Genomic DNA, 23,107 nt, shown 5'->3' on the forward strand with positions numbered 1-23,107 from the left:
AGGAAAACCTGCAGTAATACGAACAGTGACTCTTTTGATATTCCTATATTTCATTATTTATTTCATGCATATAAAACAAAGTTAAGTGAAGCTGCTGTGGGTGAAAAAGAACCTCAGTGTTTCTTCATCTCACAACTCTCTCCATCCCAAAGGCCCCAATACATGTAACATCTCCTCTGCCATGCTATGGCAGCTAGCCTAAACAACCCTGAAGATACTTACATACTTATTTAAATTTGTAAATGGAGGATAATTTGAAGTCTTGGATTTGTCCTGAGAAAAAGAACCCTACCCAAGTATATAGCTTTTGTCTTAACACTTTAAAAATATCAGCTTCATGTTCCTTGGGGCACAGCTAGATTTTAGTTAGAGTTGTTTGGAAAAAAATGTGAAGACGGATGATACACTCTGAACATTTTTGCAATATTTTCCTGCTTTTCTCTGAAATTTCAAAATTTCCATCCTTCTACAGAGGAGATAAAAACATACTCACACAAAAGTGAAAAACTTTGCACAACTCCCCCCTCACACACAATTTTTTTGGTCAAAAATTTGTAACATTTGACATTTGCGCCCCATTCTAGTTACAGAGAAAGATCTAAAAACTAGGGCTGACTGGAAATTGAAGCAAAATTTTCCGGAAAATACGTTTTTTCCCCATTGAAATGTTGATGAAAAATTTCATCAACATTCTAATTTTGAAATGTCTAACCAACTCTGCGGAAAACTTTGAAGAAGTAAAGGAAATTTAATTCTGTAGGACCTATTAAAACGTTTTAAAAATAATGACTTCCTCCCCTCCCCCTTTCCTCATATCAAGTTACTTTCTATCGCCAGGTGTTTGCCTCCTTAGGAGGTTCTAATAAAATAACACCACTACTGCCACCACACAGTTAACCACCCCTCACAACTTTACGCAATTAAATTCCACGGTAGGTATGAATGATGCTGCTCAGTTATTGCATGGATTAGGACCATAAAAGTACATAGGTAGAATGCAATGAATACATACTTTGGGTATGAATACAGTAGAGTTCTTTCACCCTTCTGATCTACAAAGATTACTCATTTGAAGAGTCACATATTACCAGTTTTCTGTGAGTTCAGTGAGACAGAAACTAGCCTGAGAAAACCCAGGTCATCTGATTTCTCATAGTTTCTTCTTCTTCTTAAGGGAGATGATAAATCTGAGCACACGCTGACTGCAAGCCCTTCAGGCTCCCATCATACCTGATATTTTCTAACCTTTTTAGATGATTTGGCAAAATAATAATAAAAACCTGATACTGAAAAGATAAATTTGATAGCTGGTACTGGTGACTTATGAAATGTTCTAATTTAATAGCGAGATCAGTTTGAATGTTTTGTGATTTTCTAATTGCAGAAACAATTTCTTATTCAAGCTCACCACCTAGTGGATTCAATAGCCATGAATGAGAGTTAATTGTTTACACTAGCATTTGAAGTAACATTGGTGAACAGTACTTGCTACTGATGGCATCTTCAAGTATCCAGGTCACACAGGTAAAAGATGATATGATATTACTGTCTACAGTTCCTTTTTAAAAATTAAATTGAAAAGAACTATAGTTTAATGTCAAAATTCCTTAATAAAATATTTTTAAAAGTTTACTGTATCAAAATGATTATGTATCTATTTCATTTGCTGTAAAGATATATCAACAGTACAAATAAATATTAAGGAGCTTTCACACCAATTCTGCTCAGCTAAATTATTTGTAGCAAGATCAAATGGCGCAACACATACAGCATGAAAAATTAAAATTATACAATGCCAAGTTTCTGTGATCTTTTATCAAAAAGAACTTGCTCACCCTTGTGTGCATGGCTGTAAGAATTCATTTATACCTGTCCAATACTGCACACTAATTGCTATGGGTCATACATAAATAATTGACTCAGCTTGCCTGAGGCAAAGGTAAAAACTAAGATATAAATGCAAGATGAGATTAATACCTACTGTAAATTCACAGTCAATGCTGCATTTAAGGAAGACTATGTGAACTTCTCACAGAGACCGGAAAGGTGTTTTGTAAACCTGTTCAGTTTTAACAACACATTGCAGAATTTCTTATCTGATAAACTAGTTGCCTAAATTTGATACTCACCTTCTTTCTGTTTAATTTTTATTGTGTAAATGGAAGCACAGATAGAAGCATAACAGCATAAAGTAGTCAACATGTGTACATGCTGTGAGTTTTTTTGTGGTACTTTTCTTTGAGATATTTTCAGAAGGAACCAGCAAAAAAGATCACTACAAGATTCCCCAAAGCAGTTGTCATGTGGTACAGGTACAAAGACTCCTTTACGCCCTAAACGCTACTGAAAAGTAATTCTAGATACTAATGCCATTTTCAAACTTAGGGGCCTAGCTTTAGGTCCCTAAATATGTGACCAGCCTGACTTTCAGAGGTGCTGGCCACCTCCATCAACTTGGAATCAGATTGAAGGGGGATCAGAGTATGTGTGTATGTGCGGAGGGGAGGAGGGAGCGGAATTAAGAGAGGACAGCAAACAAGAGTAAACTGAGAGGGAGGACAGTCAAACAAAATATAAGGAATGCGGCTAGGGATGGGCAGTTACAGGAAGCGGAGAAGAGCACAGCCTGCCTAGAAGAAAAGCTGATTACAATTAACAGGCCACTGGAGCTTTTCTTCCATTTTGGGAGGGGATTCTTTCCTTAAGAAGTATTTTTTAGTAGGGGGGATAAGGATGGAGACTGATTCAGTATTGCTTTCAACAAAAGGTGGCAATCCCACCCACCAAATAGACCTATTGGGAAAACTGATGCAGACGTGTTAATGATTTCACTTCTCTAACAAGTTTGAACTGGTCCCCAGATTTTACTTGGAAAATGGAAATTTGTTATTCTTTTCCACAATACATTTTTCCAACACATACAAATGCTGAGATAGTTTGTGCCAGATACATCAAGTCTAAATTAATACAAGACTTTTCCATGTCAAAAGTGTACTGTAGTGTCATCTTATCATTAGATCATAACTTCCCATTTCCCAACTAGCTGCATCTGTCACAAGATGAACTGAAAGAAATATAAGTACTGAAAGTGGACATGGTCTAGTCGTCTGATCATGGGACTGTGAGCCAGAGATTCATAAGCTCTAACTAAGGAGTTGTATTTACTGCTAATTTAAGTAGTTATAATAACTTTATAACAACTCCTTGGCCCCTGAGCTCCTGGCCTGGGAAGCTTGCCCCCAGCCCCTCCCCTGCTGTTCCCCGCAGCCACACCACTGTGCAGGCAGCAGGGCTGCAAGCTCCTGCTGCTCTGAGCGGCACGGTAAAGGGGTGGCGGTGGCGCGTGTGGCGGTGGAGGGGTTGGGTAAGGGGTTCCGGGGGGCAGTCAGGGGACAGGGGGTGGTTGGATGGGGCAGTCAGGGGTTGGGGAACAGGGGGGTTTGGATAGGCGTGGGAGTCCCGGGGGGCCTGTTAGGGGGCAGGGGTGTGGATGGGGTCGGGGCAGTCAGGGGACAGGGGGGGTTGGATAGGGAGTGGGATCCTGGAGGGGGCGGTTTGGGGAGGGGGGTCCCAGGAGGGGGCGGTCAGGGGACAAGGAGCAGGGGGGGTTGGATGGGTCAGGGGTTCTGATGGGGACAGTCAGGGGGCAGGAAGTGGGAGGGGGAGGATAGGGGGCTGGGGCCAGGTTGTTTGGGGGGCACAGCCTTCCCTACCCAGCCCTCCATACAGTTTTGCACACCAATGTGGCCCTCAGGCCAAAAAGTTTGCCCACCCCTGCCCTAGACACACTGAGAGATTAAACAGAAAAGAGCAGATGCTTTGGCAGTCAACTTCGTTTTAATGCTTAGATCTGAAGTTATAAGACATTAAAAATGTTGCTGAAAAAATTCTATCCCGAGTTCTTTAGTATCACAACATTCAGCTTTGACACTGACTACCTCCATGGCCTTTGCAAAGTCATTTCATTATTATTGTTATTACTGTATATTATGTTTTATCTGTATTAAAGTAATGCCTACAACCCTCGACTGACATTGATGCCTCCCTGTACAAACACAGAGTAAAAGACACTCCCTACTCCTGAGAGCCTATAATCTGAAGAGACAAAAAAACCCCCAAAGGGTAGAAGGGAAACAAAGGCAGAGTCGCGTGCCCACTGGCAGAGCTGGGAACAGAAATCAGGTCTCCTGACTCCTAGCCTAATGCCCTATTCAACAGTCAACACTTCCCCTCTGTTTCTGTCTCTGGCCACTTCAGCAACCTGTTTCTGAGTGTACCTGCCCGTAAAATTATAACCTTCACTTACTTCAAACTATTACATTCACTTACTGGTAGTGTATCTCCCCTCACAACACTGTCATGAGGAACTCTGTAAAGAGTTCTGAGGATATAAAATGCTGTATAAGTACTAAGCATTATTATTATATTCTCAGCAAAGTACTACCTGTGTGTGTCCGCCGGTGAGCCTTCAGATGAGAACTTTTTGTGTATACTTTGTTGCATCCTTCAAAATCACACCTATGGATGCGCCGTTTCCTGGAGTCTGGGGACTCAGACCTTCTCTGGCGCCTTGTGCTCTCAATACTGAATGGTGAAATTGAACTGTAAAATACAACAGAAGCAAAAAATTAAGACAAAGGAATATCATGCAACTTAGACACAAACTTATGAAATCGCAGAATACAATAGTTTGATATGCAATTTGGTTTGCTACTGACATGTAATTACAGGTCATAGAAAAGGAAATCAAATTCATTTATAAAAAGAAACCATCAAGAATATTTTGGAACTTAAGGAACCTGAAGTACTAAAAAAGGAATTGTTATGATCTGTAGTCATTCTCCACCAGAGTACCATTAAGACTACCTTTGAAAATCTTGTTACATAATATATAATAGGATAATAATATACAGAACAAGTATCATTTTTATTTCAACGGGTGTGGTGATACTAGCACTTCCGAAACAAAGCATTTTTAGGGGTTTTAGAAATGTGGCTGTAAATAGTCTGGGTTAAAACTATGCATAAAATTTTTCAGTCCATGATCATACTTTTATGGCTGTCCTAAACTGGGATTTTACCAGTTTTAAAGAGTTCTTTTTGTTTAAATATTATTTTTAAGCATTATCATAATTTAGAGTTTCCCAGTGTGTGTGTGACCTGCATCCATATTCTAGGGAGTTTGTGAAAATGGACAGAGTCCTTGAAATCAAAACTGAGTAACTATAAAACAATTCCTAGGAGAATACTGTCCATCAGTTACTGGATTATGTGACATGAATAGAAACAAATCTAGCTGGCAAGAAAATGGTTTAGGAATTGCATTTTGGTATCTGCAGCAGGTTAGAGAGTTGGGCTATGTAATTCATGGAGATAAATCATACTACCCCAGAAACTATTTTAAAAAAAATCCCAACAGCAAAGATAAAAGCTGAATGTGTAAAAAACAAAAACAAACCCAATCAAACACAAACCCCTAAAACCTAAACATTATATGTACAGAAGATACTCTGAGCAAAAGCCACAAGACCAGATAATCTTGATCTTGAATGAAGCATTCAAGTTGCAGATAGTACAGCTTGTTTAAATGTCTGGTCGATGGAAGGAGGATCAAGCCCATTATACAGTTATGATGTCTTAACAGTGAGAAAAATGAGTGGCAAGCATAATCAGCAGGTACCATTAAGTCATTTGTTATGTCACGTGCAGACCAGTGACCTCAGTGCTACAAGCTGCCCTGTGTTTATAGCAACATTCATATAGGGGAGAAAGAAAGTGAAACGGTATTGCAACTGTGGCAGAGGACCTGATCCTGGTGCCCCACTGAAATACTCAGTAGCTTCAATGGGGTGAGAATCAGGCCCACACATCCAAAGCTAGAAACAGCAGTTGAGAAATGATGCAGTCACGATGCCTTGCCTTTTTGTGTTAGTAGGGAATCACACACAAGTAATAAATATTGTCATTCTGTTGAGCAGAATGGTGGAGGTGTCAAAATAATGCTAAGCACGAATCACAAGTATCAATCCAAACTATTCTCTTTACTTCAGCAACATGAATTAAATAATCCACTAACCAACCCAAAAGCCACATAACACAGCTATTAACTAACTTCCCAGTAGGAGGTGATCTTCCTCTGTCCTTCACTTACTTGGTGGTGTAAGTTATTGCAACTCATATAGATCCTGCAGTACTATGGCAGGAATTGGCTCAATTTTCTATAAGAAGGACCTCAGAGTAATGACCATTGTTCACCCTGAGACCTAAAATATGGAGGTACCAAAGTAACAGTTAAAGACAGCATAAGGTCACATTACTGAGGGTCCTCTGATAGAGGCCACTCCTGTATTAATTTTAAATTCAGCTGTAAATGTGCTTTGAATCAGACCCTTCTAGGTGAACGGACAACACAACGTTCTGTTTACTTGAGCAAGTTATATACAATATCCCACTAACCAGCCTATGAAGAAATTACGAAGTAACTTACTCAAAACCTCTTTTTAGGGCCATAAAGGTCTCACTGTCTGGCTCTGCTCAGCTCTAATGCTCCAGGAGAAGCATAGTTTAGGGGTAACACATCATCCAAGGAAGCCCTGTTGCAGAAGGAAGCCAACTGGGTATTCATGTAAGTGGTATATTTTTTTTATGTAGAAAAGATTCAATTTTTTTTTAAACTAAGATTTGATAATCACTGTCAAGTTTCCTTCCCCACTCTGAACTCTAGGGTACAGATGTGGGGACCTGCATGAAAACCTCCTAAGCTTACTTTTACCAGCTTAGGTTAAAACTTCCCCAAGGTACAAACTATTTTACCCTTTGCCCTTGGACTTCCACTTCTTTGTCCTTTGCCCCCATTTCCATCCGCATGAGTTCTATCTGTCTTTCATGTTCCTTTTGTTTTTCCTCAGCCTCAAATCTGGCTAATTCCAGCTTTTGTTGAGCCGTGGACTCTGTCATCCTAACCTCTCTGTTTTTAACTAACTTTACACCCGAGAGTTAGACAGAAAACCAAAAGAAACAAAAAAAAAGACTTGGTTTGTAAAATTTTGCTGTGCTGAATATGATACCTATATTCCCTGACAGTGATTGTCAGCCTACAGAGAAATCCTAAAAAAACCCAAACAACCCATAACACCTTTGTCTCCAGGCAAATAGGAAGAAAACCCCTCAAGTTACTTTCAGGTAAAAAAAAAACTTCAGGTCTGTGAAGACTTGTGAATTTCCTTGCAGGAGTTTAACTACTCTGCCTTTAGGTAGAGAAAACTGCAATTCACAAAAGATAATTCCCTTTTGTCTCTGCTCTGGCCCCAAAGCAAAGCAAAAAAAACCTTCCAGCTATTTCCAGTTGGAGACCTGCTTTCTAGCAGCCCAAAGGATTTTAAAAATTTCCTTTTAAAATCTGTTTTTCTGGTTCAAAAAATCTCAAATTGATCTCAAAATGATTTTAAGTTAATCCCACAGCTCTGCCACCATGTCAAAGTTCCTTCCCCGCTCTGAACTCTAGGGTACAGATGTGGAGACCTGCATGAAAACCTCCTAAACTTACTTTTACCAGCTTAGGTTAAAACTTCAGGCAGAACACCACCAAGCGGCTGCTCACAGGAAAGCTATGGAGGCAAAGGAAAGAGAACTGGAGGCAAGGGTCAAAGAACTGGAGAAGGAAAAAGAGAGGAAGCATGAACTGGAGATGGAGAAGGCAAGGGCTCAGCAGAATATACCAACAAACCCTAGCAATCCTTCTCCAGGTACCACTTCCCATCCCAGAAAGTTCCCCACCTACAAGGCAGGCGATGATACCGAGGCCTTCTTAGAAAACTTCGAAAGGGCCTGCCTTGGGTACAGCATCTCTACAGACCAATACATGGTAGAGCTGAGGCCGCAGCTCAGTGGACCCTTAGCTGCACTCACCTGTAAAGGGTTAAGAAGCTAGGATAACCTCGCTGGTACCTGACCAAAATGACCAATGAGTAGACAAGATACTTTAAAAAGCTGGGGGGAAAGAAAAACAAAGGGTCTGTCTGTGTGATGCTTTTGCCAGGGACAGAACAGGAATGGAGTCTTAGAACTTAGTAAGTAAGCTAGCTAGATATGCGTTAGATTATGATTTCTTTAAATGGCTGAGAGAATAAGTTGCGCTGAATGGAGTGGATATTCCGGTTTTTTTGTCTTTTTGTAACTTAAGGTTTTGCCTAGAGGGATTCTCTATGTTTTGAGATGTTCTAATGTTCTAATTACCCTGTAAGGTATTTACCATCCTGATTTTACAGAGGTGATTCTTTTTATTGTTACTTCTTTTTTACTGTTACTTCCATTAAAATTCTTCTTTTCAAGAACTGAATGCTTTTTTCATTGTTCTTAAGATCCAAGGGTTTGGGTCTGTGGTCACCTATGCAAAATGGTGAGGATTTTTATCAAACCTTCCCCAGGAAGTGGGGTGCAAGGGTTGATAGGATTTTGGGGGGAAAGATGTTTCCAAACAACGCTTTCCTAATAAAATAAACCCAGATAAACGTTTGGTGGTGGCAGTGGAAGTCCAATGGCAAAGGATAAAATAGTTTGTACCTTGGGAAAGTTTTAACCTAAGCTGGTAAAAGTAAGCTTAGGAGGTTTTCATGCAGGTCCCCACATCTGTACCCTAGAGTTCAGAGTGGGGAAGGAACCTTGACAGTGACGTAAAATGACTTTTTTTTTTGGATGTTTGAGAACTGTGCCATATTCTAAAAACGTGCCAGTCATGACTCCCTTCCCCAAAATAGTACAGCAGTTTGCTTGGTAGCAGTGATGGCTTAGAATGGGGAGCATGTGTGAACCAGGAAGGGGTTAAACCCCTTTCCCAGGCAACAAGGAGAAAGCTGACTCTTACCTAAACTGCCAGACCTGGAGATTAAAACTGGTAGCTGTGACTTGTTAGGCTGCTAGAAGGGACAGCTGTGAGTGTGTTGCTCCAGGTCTATCAGCTCAGTCAGTCTTTAAGTGTCATCTTCCTCCGTTCTACCTAGTGAAGGGATTTAACTCCTTCCTGTTTCACACCAGGATGGGCACATACAACCCACCACAGATGGATTCTGGAGGAGCCCAGCTGAGCCAACCTGGCCTGTCCAGTGCGAACCCAACAGAGTTATCCCATATTCAACCCTGTTTAAGAGCAGAATTTGGCTCTCACTGTCAATTTGACACATGCTTAATTTTAATTAATTATATTAACAGCTGTGTAATTTGTGTAAAAGTTATTTTACTGCTGTTCTTCTCAGATAAGCAGCAACAATAACTATATTCATTATTGCTTAATGAAACTTGAGGTAAAACAAACACAATCATTGTTTACACTTAAATGTTTTGAATAGTCTATAAACCTTCAGCCACAAAGTGACTTGAATGGCTAAAATCCACGTCCAGAATCCTGAACATTTCTCTCTTATACTAAAGGCAAAAAAAGACCTTTGCAATACAATGAAAATTTAGACTCAACCAGCAGATGGCCTTCTTGTTCTCTAAAATGGCCCATGCGCTTCAGCTCTCATTACAAAGGCATTAGAACAGCACCGCTAGTGCAATATTATCTTTTCTTTGCTGCCAAAGTACCTATTTTAATTCCCATGTGTTTTGCTTCCCACTCTTTGCATACACTGAAAAACAGTTCTGCTTTTGGTCCATGCAGCAACAGACAACTTCAGACTATTAAGGACAAGCGTCATCTTACAGTAGCTACTTTATGTATTTGGTCTTCAGTTTTCTTTTTAAATAGGCAGAACTTAGGTGGTTGGAAATACAATTCACAGGAGCTGGACCTACACTGTGGAATTCACTATATAGTCAAAGGCCTCAACACATTCAGAATCAAATGTAAAACCCAAATCTTTAACGTAGCTTTTCCTCAACAAGTCTTTTCTACCCGTGTTTCTACCTTCTCTCTCACACAACAAAATATATATAGGTAGACAGACAGATATCACAGATCCCATGCTGGTGAGTGAGCATGTGGAAATTCAGCTATTAAACACTGTGCTGCTTTTTAGAGGAAAGGAAATGGTTTTAAATCTTCTCATTATTAACAAAAGGAAACAATTATAAAATGATAAATCTATTACTGTAATTATAGCATGTTTCTGGGTGCTACATAGAAGGAATGGCACATGAATTTAGCAATGAGAATATGTAATTTATGAAAAATGTACACCTCGGCCAAATTCTCCCTTGTACGTGCACAAAAGTGCACACATATGAAATAAAAGCAGAACATTCTGACATAATAAGCCTGCATTTAGGATTCTAAATTACAGAAACTGAGAATGTGCAGTTGAAGAAAATCCTTGGGTCTCTGGAATACCTTCCTAGTTCAAAGTGATACCCGGCCCCAGAGACATAGCTGCTTATGGGCGCTTAGCATTTATGAAAATCAGGCCAAGTACTTAACTGTCTAAATATAGATTTCAAATCCGAACTTTCAGTTTTTTGTTTTTTAAATCTTGGCCTTCGGGTCCAGTGATAAGTGACACCTCCAGAGCAAACTAACTCAGCATGACAGGACTGGAGGCCCTGTCCTCCCCTCACTATGGTTCATGACTTCAACAAAGGGTCAGCCCAGAGTGGAGAAAAAGTGGACCCACCATACATGCTGATTTATTCTAGTTTGTTTCTGAAGAAGTTCTGCCCGTGAGGATGTAATGTTTTTGCTGGTTTGTGAACTCAGCACTGATGGAGTTGGCCTGTGAGCATACCACGCATACTGCTCCAAAGATGAAAGACCCTTTCTCTTTTTGTGCTCCGAGGAGCCACAGATTACAGATTGATATAGGCATCCACTGGTTTTTCCTGCAGGGTGAACTGAAGTGTGCTTCCAGGTCTGAAAATATGCTCCTTTTCAATAAAACTTCACACACAGTCAAAATTTGGCCCCCTGAAAACAAAAGTATTTTTTCTACCCCTCTGATATATTGTTCTTAGCATGCTCTCATTTAGAGTAATGTCTAAAAGTACTCTAGTACACACCATACATTCAACTGCAACAATGAACGGTTATATAAGCTATGTATTAAATGTATTTCATTATAATTTATGTTACTTACAAAACTCTAACCATTGTCATATGGAGCCACCAAACTACTCATTGTACAGTAATGCAATGATTTTGATACCTTCAATTTGTTTTACAGGTTAGATTCAATCTCCTCTTTTAATTTAAAGTAAAACCTATAACTCTTATTTCTATTTTCTAGAATCTTCTTAACAGTATCTTATTCATAGTGTGTATATATACATTATTATATTTCCCTCCTGAGTCTTATCTATTAGGTACTGTTTTGTGCATGGTTAATATAAATGTTAGGAATATTAGATCCTAAAACATGTCAAACATGGTTTAAGATAATCAGAAAAGGAAGATGTGCATTACTCATTTTATTAGTGGTAATTACTGTAATTAATACATTTTAAGGTGATTTTACACTGGGAATTTAAGAAGAGAAAATTTTTCAACAGAGAAAGAAGGCATCTGGCTGTATACACAAATGAAGCAAAAACTACATACATGCAGTATAGTACACAGAGATATGGATGATTTGATTACATTCATTGTAGCCAGCAAACAAAAGAACCTGCACATTTGTGACTATGGCTTTATCCATAACACTTTCTATTGGCAGAGACAAAATGCAGCTGACTTGAATTGTTGATTTGCCCTGTTGGAACATAGTGAATTACATAATTTTTCATGCTGTGATGTAACTGAACGTGCAACGATGTGCAAAACAAACTTTTTCCTGTTAGCTGGAAGGAAACTGGGTTCAGAAGGGAAGAGAGTGCAGTGTGACAATGTACAAGAACCATAAGATATGTCTTATCAAAACTACCATAAACTACATTATTAGACACATTTTATACATGTATGAGAACAATACAGTTAGTTAATGACACTGTATGTTCCCCCTAACTCAAGCATATAATGAAAGACCTTCAACTATTTTATGCTGATCATTAACCAGGAAGATTTTGCATTAGAGACTTGTTTTGTTAAAGAGCACAGAAATTTTATCAGTTAACTATCTTGCACTTAAGCATTGCATGAATTATTGAAATGCTTATACCTGGTTTAGGGAAACAATAACTTTAATGGAGCTATGACAATTTACATCAGCCAAGGATCTGGCCCCAGGAATCTATATCTGGATCAGCAGAGAAATGTTTCTTTTTTTAAAACTATATGTGGAAATCCTGCCTCCCCCCCCCCCCCCCCAAAAAAAAAAAATTATACCACACCCCAACCCAGGATGGGCAATAATCAGTCCTGGAACAGTGACAGATTTAAAATCCAGCACTAGTGAACCATCAGAATAGGACTGTCGTACAACTGGAAAGGGCAGATTCCAATGGAATATACAGCATGTGCTTCTATCCCTGGGAGGTTCCAAAATATCAGACTTCACAATCATGACATTCTTATGTATAAAAAAGGTATCTTTAAGGCATTTGTACATGTTTTTAAAAATTCTGTACTTCTAATTCTCCTTCCTACCCACCTAACCCCCATTCTCCATGACCTGTGCAGCTGGACTCTTTGTAGCTAAGGCAGCTGGCGTCAAAGGTTGAGGGATATGACAAACAATTCCACTATAACGTTTTAAAACTCTGAAAACATTTCTAAAATAGTTTCTCTCTAATATATGTGCCCTATATAAAATGCATGACCGAGTGGTGTGATATAAACTCTTCGTTGGCATTCATTTAGAATGACTTGTATAACTCCTTCCTTGCTCTGCCACCCTGAGTACTGCAGGTCAGTCCAAACTCATGCAGTATAAACACTTATATTACATCACACTACCATGAAATCTCTTTCTAAATAGTGCAGATACAGACTTTTGATTATATATACTTCACAATTCAAAACAAGAAAGTGATCAGAAACCAATACGAGCTTGAATTAAATTTTTCTTTTCTCTTCTTTTTTGAATTAACTTAGTTCACTTCAAGCAATGAAGTTCTTGCCTAATGTGTGTTAAAGAGTAAAATCCATGGAGAAAAGGAAACCTCTGCTAACTAACTTCATCACAATGAACTCATGCTTGCAGAAAAGTACATGAAGGCATTTCTTTAGAACTGAACTAAAGATAAGCAATTGAATGTTTTCCCAATGGCAAGGAGTAGCTCCTGACATACATCATCTCATCCTCATCTGACCTTTGCTGGCTCAGCTATAATGAATGCACACAGCATGTGGTCCAGAAGAGGAAGTACAGCTACGTCATCTCTTCATTGGGCTGGTGGAAGAAGAGCAGGGCTCAAGCACAGGGCACTAGGTTTACTAAAAGCACTGAGATCCCCTGCAAAAGGAGATCAATGCTGGATTAGTTTTTTTTCCTTTTGTGTTTCCTTCTAAATGGAACACAAAAAACTGGAAAAGTTAACCAATGTGCCTCAAACTCTACTTTGAGAGGCTGAGAATCTTCTCTTCATCGCCCCTGTTATCATAGAAGAATAGAAATGTAGGGCTACAATCAGTCCCCTATGCTGAGGCAGGATCAAGCACACTTAGCCCATCTCTGACAGGTGATCTAACCTGTTCTTAAAAACCTCTAATGTTGGGGATTCCATAACCTCCCTTGGAAGCCTATTCCAATGCTTAACTACCCTTATAGTTAGAAAGTTTTTCTTCATACCTAACCTAAATCTTCCTTGCTGCAGATTAAGGCAATTATTTCTTGTCCTACCTTGAAGAACAACTGATCACTGTCCTCTTTGCAACACCCCTTAGTATATTTGAAGACTATCTGATCCCACCTCAGCCTCCTTTTCTCAGACTAACTGTCACCAGATTTTTTGACCTTTCCTCATTCATCAAGTTTTCTAAACCTTTTATCATTTTTGTTACTGTCCTCTGGAGACTGTCTAATTTGTCCACATATTTCTTAAAGGCTACATCTAAACTATGAGCTAGGGGTGTGATCCCCCTGTTTGTGTACACATACTCATGGTATCATGGGTAGCAGCAGTGGAAGAATGGCTTAGCCCTGCTGAGTACAAACCCGCCTGAAACCAGTGGGCATGAACTCAGCATGGCTAATCTGTGCCTTCACTGCTGCTACCCGTGCTACACTGCCATTGGAAACCCCCCCCAGATCCTTTTCAGCAGTATTTCCCCATTTTGTAGCTGTGCTTTTGATTTTTCCTTCTTAAGTGTAGTGCATTTCTCTTTATTGAATTTCATCTTGCTGATTTCAGACCAGTTCTCCATTTTGTCAAGGTCGTTTTGAATTCTAATCCTGTCCTTCAAAATGCTACCAACCCCCATCCACCAGTTTGGTGTCATCTGCAAATTTTATAAGTATACTCTCCACTCCATTATGCAAGTCATAAACGAAAATATTGAATATTACAGGATCCAGGACAGACCCCTGCAGGACCCCAGTAGCTATGTCCTCCCAGTTGACAGCTAACTACTGATAACTACTCTTTGAATAAAAAGAAAAGGAGTACTAGTGGCACCTTAGAGATTAACCAATTTATTTGAGCATGCATCCGATGAAGTGAGCTGTAGCTCACAAAAGCTTATGCTCAAATAAATTGGTTAGTCTCTAAGGTGCCACTAGTACTCCTTTTCTTTTTGCGAATACAGACTAACACGGCTGCTACTCTGAAACCTACTCTTTGAGTAGGGTCTTTCAGCCAGTTCTGCACCCACTGAATAGTAATTTCATCTAGATCACATTTCTCTAGTTTGCTTATGAGAATGTCATGTGTGACTGTGTCAAAAGCCTTACTAAAATCAAGACTTACGATGTCTACAGCTTCCCTCCGATACACTTGGCCAGTAACACTGTCAAAGAAGGAAATAAGATTGGTTTGGCATGATTTGTTCTTGACAAATCCATGCTGGCTATTCCTTATAATCCTATTATCCACTAGGTGCTTAGAAACTAATTGTTTAATAATTTGTTCCAATATCTTTCCAGGTGTCAAAGCTAGGCAGGCTGATCTATAATTCCTCATGTACCCTTTTGTTCCTCCTTTTAAAGACAGGTGCTATATTTACCCTTTTCTAGTCTTCTGGGACTTCACCTATCCTCTCTGAACTCTCAAAGATAATCACTAACAGTTCCAAGATTGCTTCAGCTAGTTCCTTAAAATACCCTGTGGTGAATTTCAGCAGGCTCTGCTGACTTGAATATATCTAATTTATCTAAATATTCTTTAACCTGTTCTTTCCCTATTCTGTCTCATGTTCTTTTTTCCTTGTTGTTAATGTTAGTTGTGTTAAGCATCTGGTCTCAATTTACTTTTTTAGTGAAGATATAAGCAAAATAGCTATTAAATACCTCAGTCTTCTTGATGCCATCCATTTTTAGCTCTACTTCCCCCTAAGTAGTGGACATACACCTTCCATCGTTCTTCTTGCTCCTAATATATTTCTAGAACCTCTTCTTATTGCCTTTTATGTCATTGGCTAGTTGTTACTTGTCTTGTGCTTTAACCTTTCCGGTTTTGTCCCTACATGCTTGCTATTCCGTTGTACTCCTTATCAATTTGTCCACGTTTCCATTTTTTGTAGATTCCTTTTTATTTTCAGGTCATTAAAGTGCTTCTGGTGGAGGAGCTATATTGGCCTCCTATTATTCTTCCTATCTTTCCTTTACATCAGGATAGTTTGCTGTTCCACCTTTAATATTGTCTTTCAGAAACTGCTAGCTCTCCTGAACTCCTTTATCCCCTAGACTTCCCATAGAACCTTACCTACCAGTTCTCTGAGATGGTTGCAGTCTGCTTTTTGAAGTCCTGTTTCTCATTCTTCTGCTCTCACTCCTTCCCTTCCTAAGAATCAAGAGATCTATTGCTGTATATATTCATTTCATTTCTTATTTATTCATATTAATTTCTAATTCATATTTTCCTGGCATGCTAGTTGAGTCATCGTGGCAACATATATGAAAATAAATCATAGCTAGATCAGTACTCTCAAGGGTACAAATGAAGGGCAAAGAACAGATGCATCTGAGATGTGAGCTTATGCGAGAATCTCAACGTGAAAATGAGGTGGTTAGCTACCTTATGCCTGACCTTACTATCTGATCTTACTCCTGCTGCTAGGAGGGTTATGAAATAGCACTCTTGTAAAAGAAGGGTCAAGGTCCCCTGCCCTCTGTGTTCTGCTCATGACATTGTGCTTATGCATCCAACACTTTGCACCCGTGAAAGTGTGAGACTCAGTCCAGATGCCTCATGGAATGGTAAAATGTTCAATTGTGCAGTCACTTAAATCTATCACTCAGTCCTTCCTTTCATTGTTTAGAACAGCAGAGATGTGGCATTGGACCCTTGGATCCTTACTGGTCATTCCAAAACACCTCCTAACACTAGTTATTTAAGACAAACTAACTTTTCATCTGAGGCTGTATATGTTAAGGTGACAATACTTTGTCACAATGTCTGGCTAGGTCAGGAACATTACTTTAGGCCACTGTCTCCACAGACACTGAAGTTCACAAGAATGACCCTTTCTTCGTTCCTGCTCAGAGGATTTATCATCAATATGCTAAATATTTGATTGCTTTAGATACCTATGTATAATGCAATTCTTGGTGGCCATCTGTCATACTTTGTGTTGTCAATCAGATTTTGATAACAGGCTAAACAGTCACTTATACCAGTTTCAATATGAATCTGCACTTCTCCCCCAATAGAGTCTGTTTCCTCAAAATATACCTCATAATCACCACAGGCCCCACACAATGCCGCAGTCTGTGAGTGTATATACTGCAAAGAGTACATCTACTACTGTTACGAACTAATGGCCATATCCATTTGGCCTGTAAATGAACAAGGGATTAAATGTTTTTCTTGTTCTACTTTGAGTACATTTCATCCCTTATTCATTTTAAAGGAAAGTACTTACTGAAGAAGACCGTACAGAATTGATTTTTTGAAATTCTCTCTCCAACACTCTTATCTAATCAGTAAAGTTTCAGTTTTTTTCTCTGCCTTCGTCTCTCCCATTGAAAGGAAGTTCTTATCGTTAAAGAATAAATCATAAAGCTGATATATTAATAAACCTAAGAAGTCAATATAAATACTGCTAAATTGTATTCATTATCAAGTAATGCTAGAAAATCCTGACATGTTTATGTTTGATCAGAATCTGGCCTTTGTTTTTTGTGTGGTAATTTTTATTTAGCTCTACATATTTTCAGTCTGATCATAGAATCATAGAATATCAGGGTTGGAAGGGACCTCAGGATGTCATCTAGTCCAACTCCCTGCTCAAAGCAGGACCAATCCCCAATTTCTGCCCCAGATCCCTAAATTTCCCCCTCAAGGATTGAACTCATAACCCTGAGTTTAACAGGCCAATGCTCAAACCACTGAGCTATCCTTCCCCACCTTGAGTATTTCTTTACTCAGATTGTATTACTTAGATTGTAAGCTCTAAGGGAAAAGGACCATCTGTGTGTTCTGTGTTTCTACAATGAGATTCTGGACCATGACTAGGACTCCTAGATGCTATCACAATACAAATAAATAATAATACTTCAACTCTCCCCCCGACTTTCTCTAGATATTTATGCATCCAGCTTTTGCCATCTGGTAAGATGAATGTGTATATACATTTTAAATTGTAGTTTACTATCTGAAATATTCCTAACAGCCTGATTTGTGTACCCTTTAAAATTTGTGAGCCAGATGCAACTTCAAACTTAAAAGGACCATTCATAGGGCAATGCACAGATAAAAAACAACAGCTTTGAATAATGCTTGAATATGACCAGTGGCACAGGGGCCAGCAGAGCTGAAAACAGGCGGAGTCTGAGTGGGAGTTTGATGGAGGGTGTGCGTAGTGTTTTTGTTTTGTTTTTGTTTCCTTCTTGATAGGCACTTAGGAGGGATGGCTGTGACAGCTACAAAGGCAGTAGTATGGAAGAATGGAAGAGACAATGAAGACGACTGGATGCAGAAGCTGTGGGATGTATTCTGGAGAGGATACCTAAAAGATGCTTCATTTGTATGAAGTGCTGCCTGATAGATCTGATCATACTGCCTCATATTGAGAAAGAGGGACGATCAGCGAGTTATCTTAAGTGCCTATACACAAATGCACGAAGCCTGGGAAACAAGGAGGGAGAACTGGAAATCATGGCACAGTCAAGGAATTATGATGTGATTGGAACAACAGAGACTTGGTGGGATAACTCGCATGACTGGAGTACTGTCATGGATGGATATAAACTGTTCAGGAAGGACAGGCAGGGCAGAAAAGGTGGGGGAGTTGCATTGTATGTAAGGGAGCAGTATGACTGCTCATAGCTCTGGTATGAAATTGCAGAAAAACCTGAGAGTCTCTGGATTAAGTTTAGAAGTGTGAGGAACAAGGGTGATGTCATGATGGGAGTCTGCTACAGATCACCAGACCCGGGGGATGAGGTGGACAAGGCTTTCTTCCGGCAACTAACAGAAGTTACAAGATCACAGACCCTGGTTCTCACGGGAGACTTCAATCACCCTGATATCTGCTGGGAGAGCAAGACAGCAGTGCACAGACAATCCAGGAAGTTTTTGGCAAGTGTAGGGGACAATTTCCTGGTGCAAGTGCTGGAGGAACCAACTAGGGGCAGAGCTCTTCTTGACCTGCTGCTCACAAACCGGGAAGAATTAGTAGGGGAAGCAAAAGTGGATGGGAACCTGGGAGGCAGTGACCATGAAATGGTCAAGTTCAGGATCCTGACACAAGGAAGAAAGGAAAGCAGCAGAATACAGACCCTGGACTTCAGAAAAGCAGACTTTGACTCCGTCAGGGAACTGATGAGCAGGATCCCCTGGGAGAATAACATGAGGGGGAAAGGAGTCCAGGAGAGCTGGCTGTATTTTAAAGAATCCTTATTGAGGTTGCAGGAACAAACCATCCCGATGTGTAGAAAGAATAGTAAATATGGCAGGCGACCAGTCTGGCTTAACAGTGAAATCCTTGCTGATCTTAAACACAAAAAAGAAGCTTACAAGAAGTGGAAGATTGGACAAATGACCAGGGAAGAGTATAAAAATATTGCTCGGGCATGCAGGAGCGAAATCAGGAAGGCCAAATCACACTTGGAGTTGCAGCTAGCAAGAGATGTTAGGAGTAACAAGAAGGGTTTCTTCAGGTATGTTAGCAACAAGAAGAAAGTCAAGGAAAGTGTGGGCCCCTTACTGAATGAGGGAGGCAACTTAGTGACAGAGGATGTGGAAAAAGCTAATGTACTCAATGTTTTTTTTGCCTCTGTCTTCACAAACAAGGTCAGCTCCCAGACTGCTGCACTAGGCAGCACAGCATAGGGAGGAGGTGACCAGCCCTCTGTGGAGAAAGAAGTGGTTCGGGACTATTTAGAAAAGCTGGATGAGCACAAGTCCATGGGACCGGATGCAGTGCATCGAGGGTGCTAAAGGAGTTAGCGGATGTGATTACAGAGCCACTGGCCATTATCTTTGAAAACTCATGGCGATCGGGGGAGGTCCCGGAAGACTGGAAAAAGGCTAAAGTAGTGCCCCTCTTTTAAAAAGGGAAGGAGGAGGATCCGGGCCAGTCAGCCTCACCTCAGTCCCTGGAAAAATCATGGAGCAGGTCCTCAAGGAATCAATTCTGAAGCACTTAGAGGAGAGGAAAGTGATCAGAAACAGTCAGCATGGATTCACCAAGGGCAAGTCATGCCTGACTAATCTAATTGCCTTCTATGATCAGATAACTGGCTCTGTGGATGAGAGGAAAGCAGTGGATGTGTTATTCCTTGACTTTAGCAAAGCTTTTGATACCGTCCCCCACAGTATTCTTGTCAGCAAGTTAAAGAAACATGGGCTGGATGAATGGACTATACGGTGGATAGAAAGTTGGCTAGATCGTCGCGCTCAACGGGTAGTGATCAATGGCTCCATGTTTAGTTGGCAACCGGTATCAAGTGGAGTGCCCCAAGGGTCAGTCCTGGGGCCAGTTTTGTTTAATATCTTCATTAATGATCTGGAAGATGGCGTGGACTGCACCCTCAGCAAGTTTGCAGATGACACTAAACTGGGAGGAGTGGTAGATACACTGGAGGGTAGGGATAGGATACAGAGGGACCTAGACAAATTAGAGGATTGGGCTAAAAGAAAACTGATGAGGTTCAACAATGACAAGTGCAGAGTCCTGCAGTTAGGACGGAAGAATCCCATGCACTTTTACAGACTAGGGACCGAATGGCTAGGTAGCAGTTCTGCAGAAAAGGACCTAGGGGTTACAGTGGATGAGAAGTTGGATATGAGTTAACAGCGTGCCCTTGTTGCCAAGAAGGCTAACGGCATTTTGGGCTGTATAAGTAGGGGCATTGCCAGCAGATCAAAGGACGTGATCATTCCCCTCTATTCGGCATTGGAGAGGCCTCATCTGGAGTACTGTGTCTAGTTTTGGACCCCACACTACAAGAAGGAAGTGGAAAAATTAGAAAGAGTCCAGCGGAGGGCAACAAAAATGATTAGGGGGCTGGAGCACATGACTTATGAGGAGTGTCTGAGGGAACTGGGATTGTTTAGTCTGCAGAAGAGAAGAATGAGGGGGGATTTGATAGTTGCTTTCAACTACCTGAAGGGGGGTTCCAAAGAGGATGGATCTAGACTGTTCTCAGTGATACCAGGAGGGTGTTCTCAGTGGTACCAGGAGGTACTAGGAGGGTGTTGAAGCACTGGAATGGGTTACCTAGGGAGGTGGTGGAATCTACTTCCTTTTGAGGTTTTCAAGGTCAGGCTTGACAAAGCCCTGGCTGGGATGATTTAGTTGGGGATTGGTTCAGTTTCAAAGATGATTTCAGCAGATGATGGAGCAGAGGAGATGGTAGGGAAATCTCAAAACTTCCAGATGCAAGACCCAAGAACTGTGAGGGTAGACTGCTGGATGAAGAAAGTGGCCAGTGGAAGCATGTGACTATGAGGAGAAGGTGGAGGAAAAGATCAGCTAGTGAAGGAGAAACAGAGCTGAGCAACAGGTTTGCTGAGTTGGAAATGGAGGGGGAGAGGCAGACAGTAAGAGAAGATGGGAGAGCAGGGGAGAAGAAGAGCAGCTAGTCCTACAACAAGAGGGGAAGAGACAATGGAGATTGAGTTTGGAGCAACAGGAGGACAGAGGATGACTCACAGAAGATTGAAAGGAAGAACAGAAGATGAGAACACTTGCAGCCAGAAAGAACAGAATTGCACCAACACCAGGGAAAGGCAAGCCTACATGATTGGAAATGCTCTACTATGAAGAACAGACAGGTCTATCATCAGAGCTGATCTGGAGGACAGAAGGGTGTTCGATCTGCTGGGAGCTAAGATACAGGATGTGGACATGAGGCTCAAGAGGATACTAATGTGAGCAGGAAAGAATCCACCCATTGTCCTTCACGTGGGAACAAATGATACTGCTAGATTCTCACTGGGATGCATCAAGGAAGACTATGCCAGGCTGGGGAAGACACTTAAAGAAATGGAGGCTCAAGGTTCTGTGGCCTGCGATGTGCAGGAGGTTGTCTGAGATAATTATGATGGTCTCTCAGGCCTCAAAGTCTAGAAGTCTATGAACGTGCTTTACAATTTCAAAACAAAAGAAAATAATGCGACACATCCACATTCCTATTCAGGCAAAGATCCCATCTAAAAAAATTCTAAGGTGAAAACCTGGCCTCATGAAGTGAAGAAGAGCTTTGACATTGGCTTCAATGGGGCCCTAGTTTACACCATGCTTCTGGAGACAAAAACTGAGTAAGGATCCAGGATTTGCCTCATTGCATTAACTATGATTTTCCAAGTGAGTTTATAAGTAGGTTCCCATGAGATGAGTTAATAAGATTCCCTCTTTATCTGCCTTGTTGAAATATAATGCAATGTGTTTTCACGATAAGCAGTTTCCCTCTAGCTCTAGAGCATATGTCTCCCTTTTGGACATGAACCATTCAGTTATTTGACTTATATTGTTCAACTATTTCCAACTGACACTGAGTACTTTGTGCAGAAAGAGGCAAAAATGTACCAAGTCCTGAAATCTTCATTTTAGTCCAAGCAAGCCAAACACTAAATGCTAGCAAAATATTATATTTATAAGCTTCTGGAAGTATTTTTTTTTTGAAGATTTAACTCACAAGAATTAATTAGAGAAAATATTTAAAGGTAATGCTGCACTAAGGTGGCATTATATTCAGATAATTTAGTCTTTGATATATTGCTGTAGTACATGAACACCGTATTTCACAGCAGGGTTTAATAGTCATAGTTACGAGATTAGTGCACTTTCTTCTTTGATTTGAAAGTGTCAGGAAGAAAAAAAATCCATTTCTATAAACGCAGAAATGTAACCTGTTCCTAAACTGGATTCCCTTCTAGTGTTGCCTTTTGTCCTTAGAAATGAATATCAGGGTTTTCTTTTCTCCACACCTGTCATGCAATTAGTCCTCTCTTCAGAGTTAAAATACAGGATTTGTATGGCCTGGCTATTATTTTAGTGTTTATTCTTGCAACATCATTGCTAGTGTTCCTTTTCAAATATTCCACTACATAAGAATAATACAAAGAAGGATGTAAAAAAAAAGAAAAAAAGAGAAATCTCTATTTATCCATCCTACAGCATCCTTTTTTGTACCTGAGCTCCTATGATTCTATCCGAGGATCAAAGAAGGTAGAGATATTGCACAGAACTATTTGATCATCTAGCTTTTCTCCTTGCTAGTTTAGGACTGTTGCCTTTAGTACATTTTCTAGCGCAGTTTTAATTATTCCAAGTGGTGGGCTGAGGACGGGTGTGATTCAGAGTGTTTTTGATGCTGAAAGCATCTTAATATTGTGGTTTCAGGGCACTGGATTGTGACGCAGAGGATCCTCACTGTGCCGCAGATATTCCATGTAACTTTGGGCAAATAACTTAATCTCTCTCAATTCCCCATTTGCAAAGTGGGGATAACAACACTCACAGGGGTATAGTGCAGACAAAATCCATTAATGATTGCAAAATGCTCAGATACTACGGTGATGAGAGCCAGCTAAGTACTTAGAGACTAATTGGGTGAAGTAATATCTTTTATTAGACCACCTTCTGTTGGTGAGAGATACAAGCTTTTGAGTTTACATAGAGCTCTTGTTCAGGTCT

At 40.3% G+C, this 23,107-nt stretch overlaps 1 protein-coding gene across 8 annotated transcripts in view; it reads right to left on the minus strand.

Annotated features, from left to right (window-relative positions):
* The window catches only part of KLF12 (KLF transcription factor 12), a 370,069-nt gene that overhangs the window by 25,150 nt on the left and 321,812 nt on the right, over positions 1–23,107 (minus strand). For all 8 annotated transcript variants that reach the window (XM_073346757.2, XM_073346728.2, XM_073346803.2 and 5 more), the window contains one exon: positions 4,445–4,602. In XM_073346757.2, coding sequence (XP_073202858.1) covers positions 4,445–4,602 — 158 coding nt within the window. The remainder of the gene's footprint in view (positions 1–4,444; positions 4,603–23,107) is intronic.

Source organism: Lepidochelys kempii, chromosome 1 (genome assembly GCF_965140285.1).
Source record: "Lepidochelys kempii isolate rLepKem1 chromosome 1, rLepKem1.hap1, whole genome shotgun sequence".
Lineage (NCBI taxonomy): Eukaryota > Metazoa > Chordata > Testudines > Cheloniidae > Lepidochelys > Lepidochelys kempii.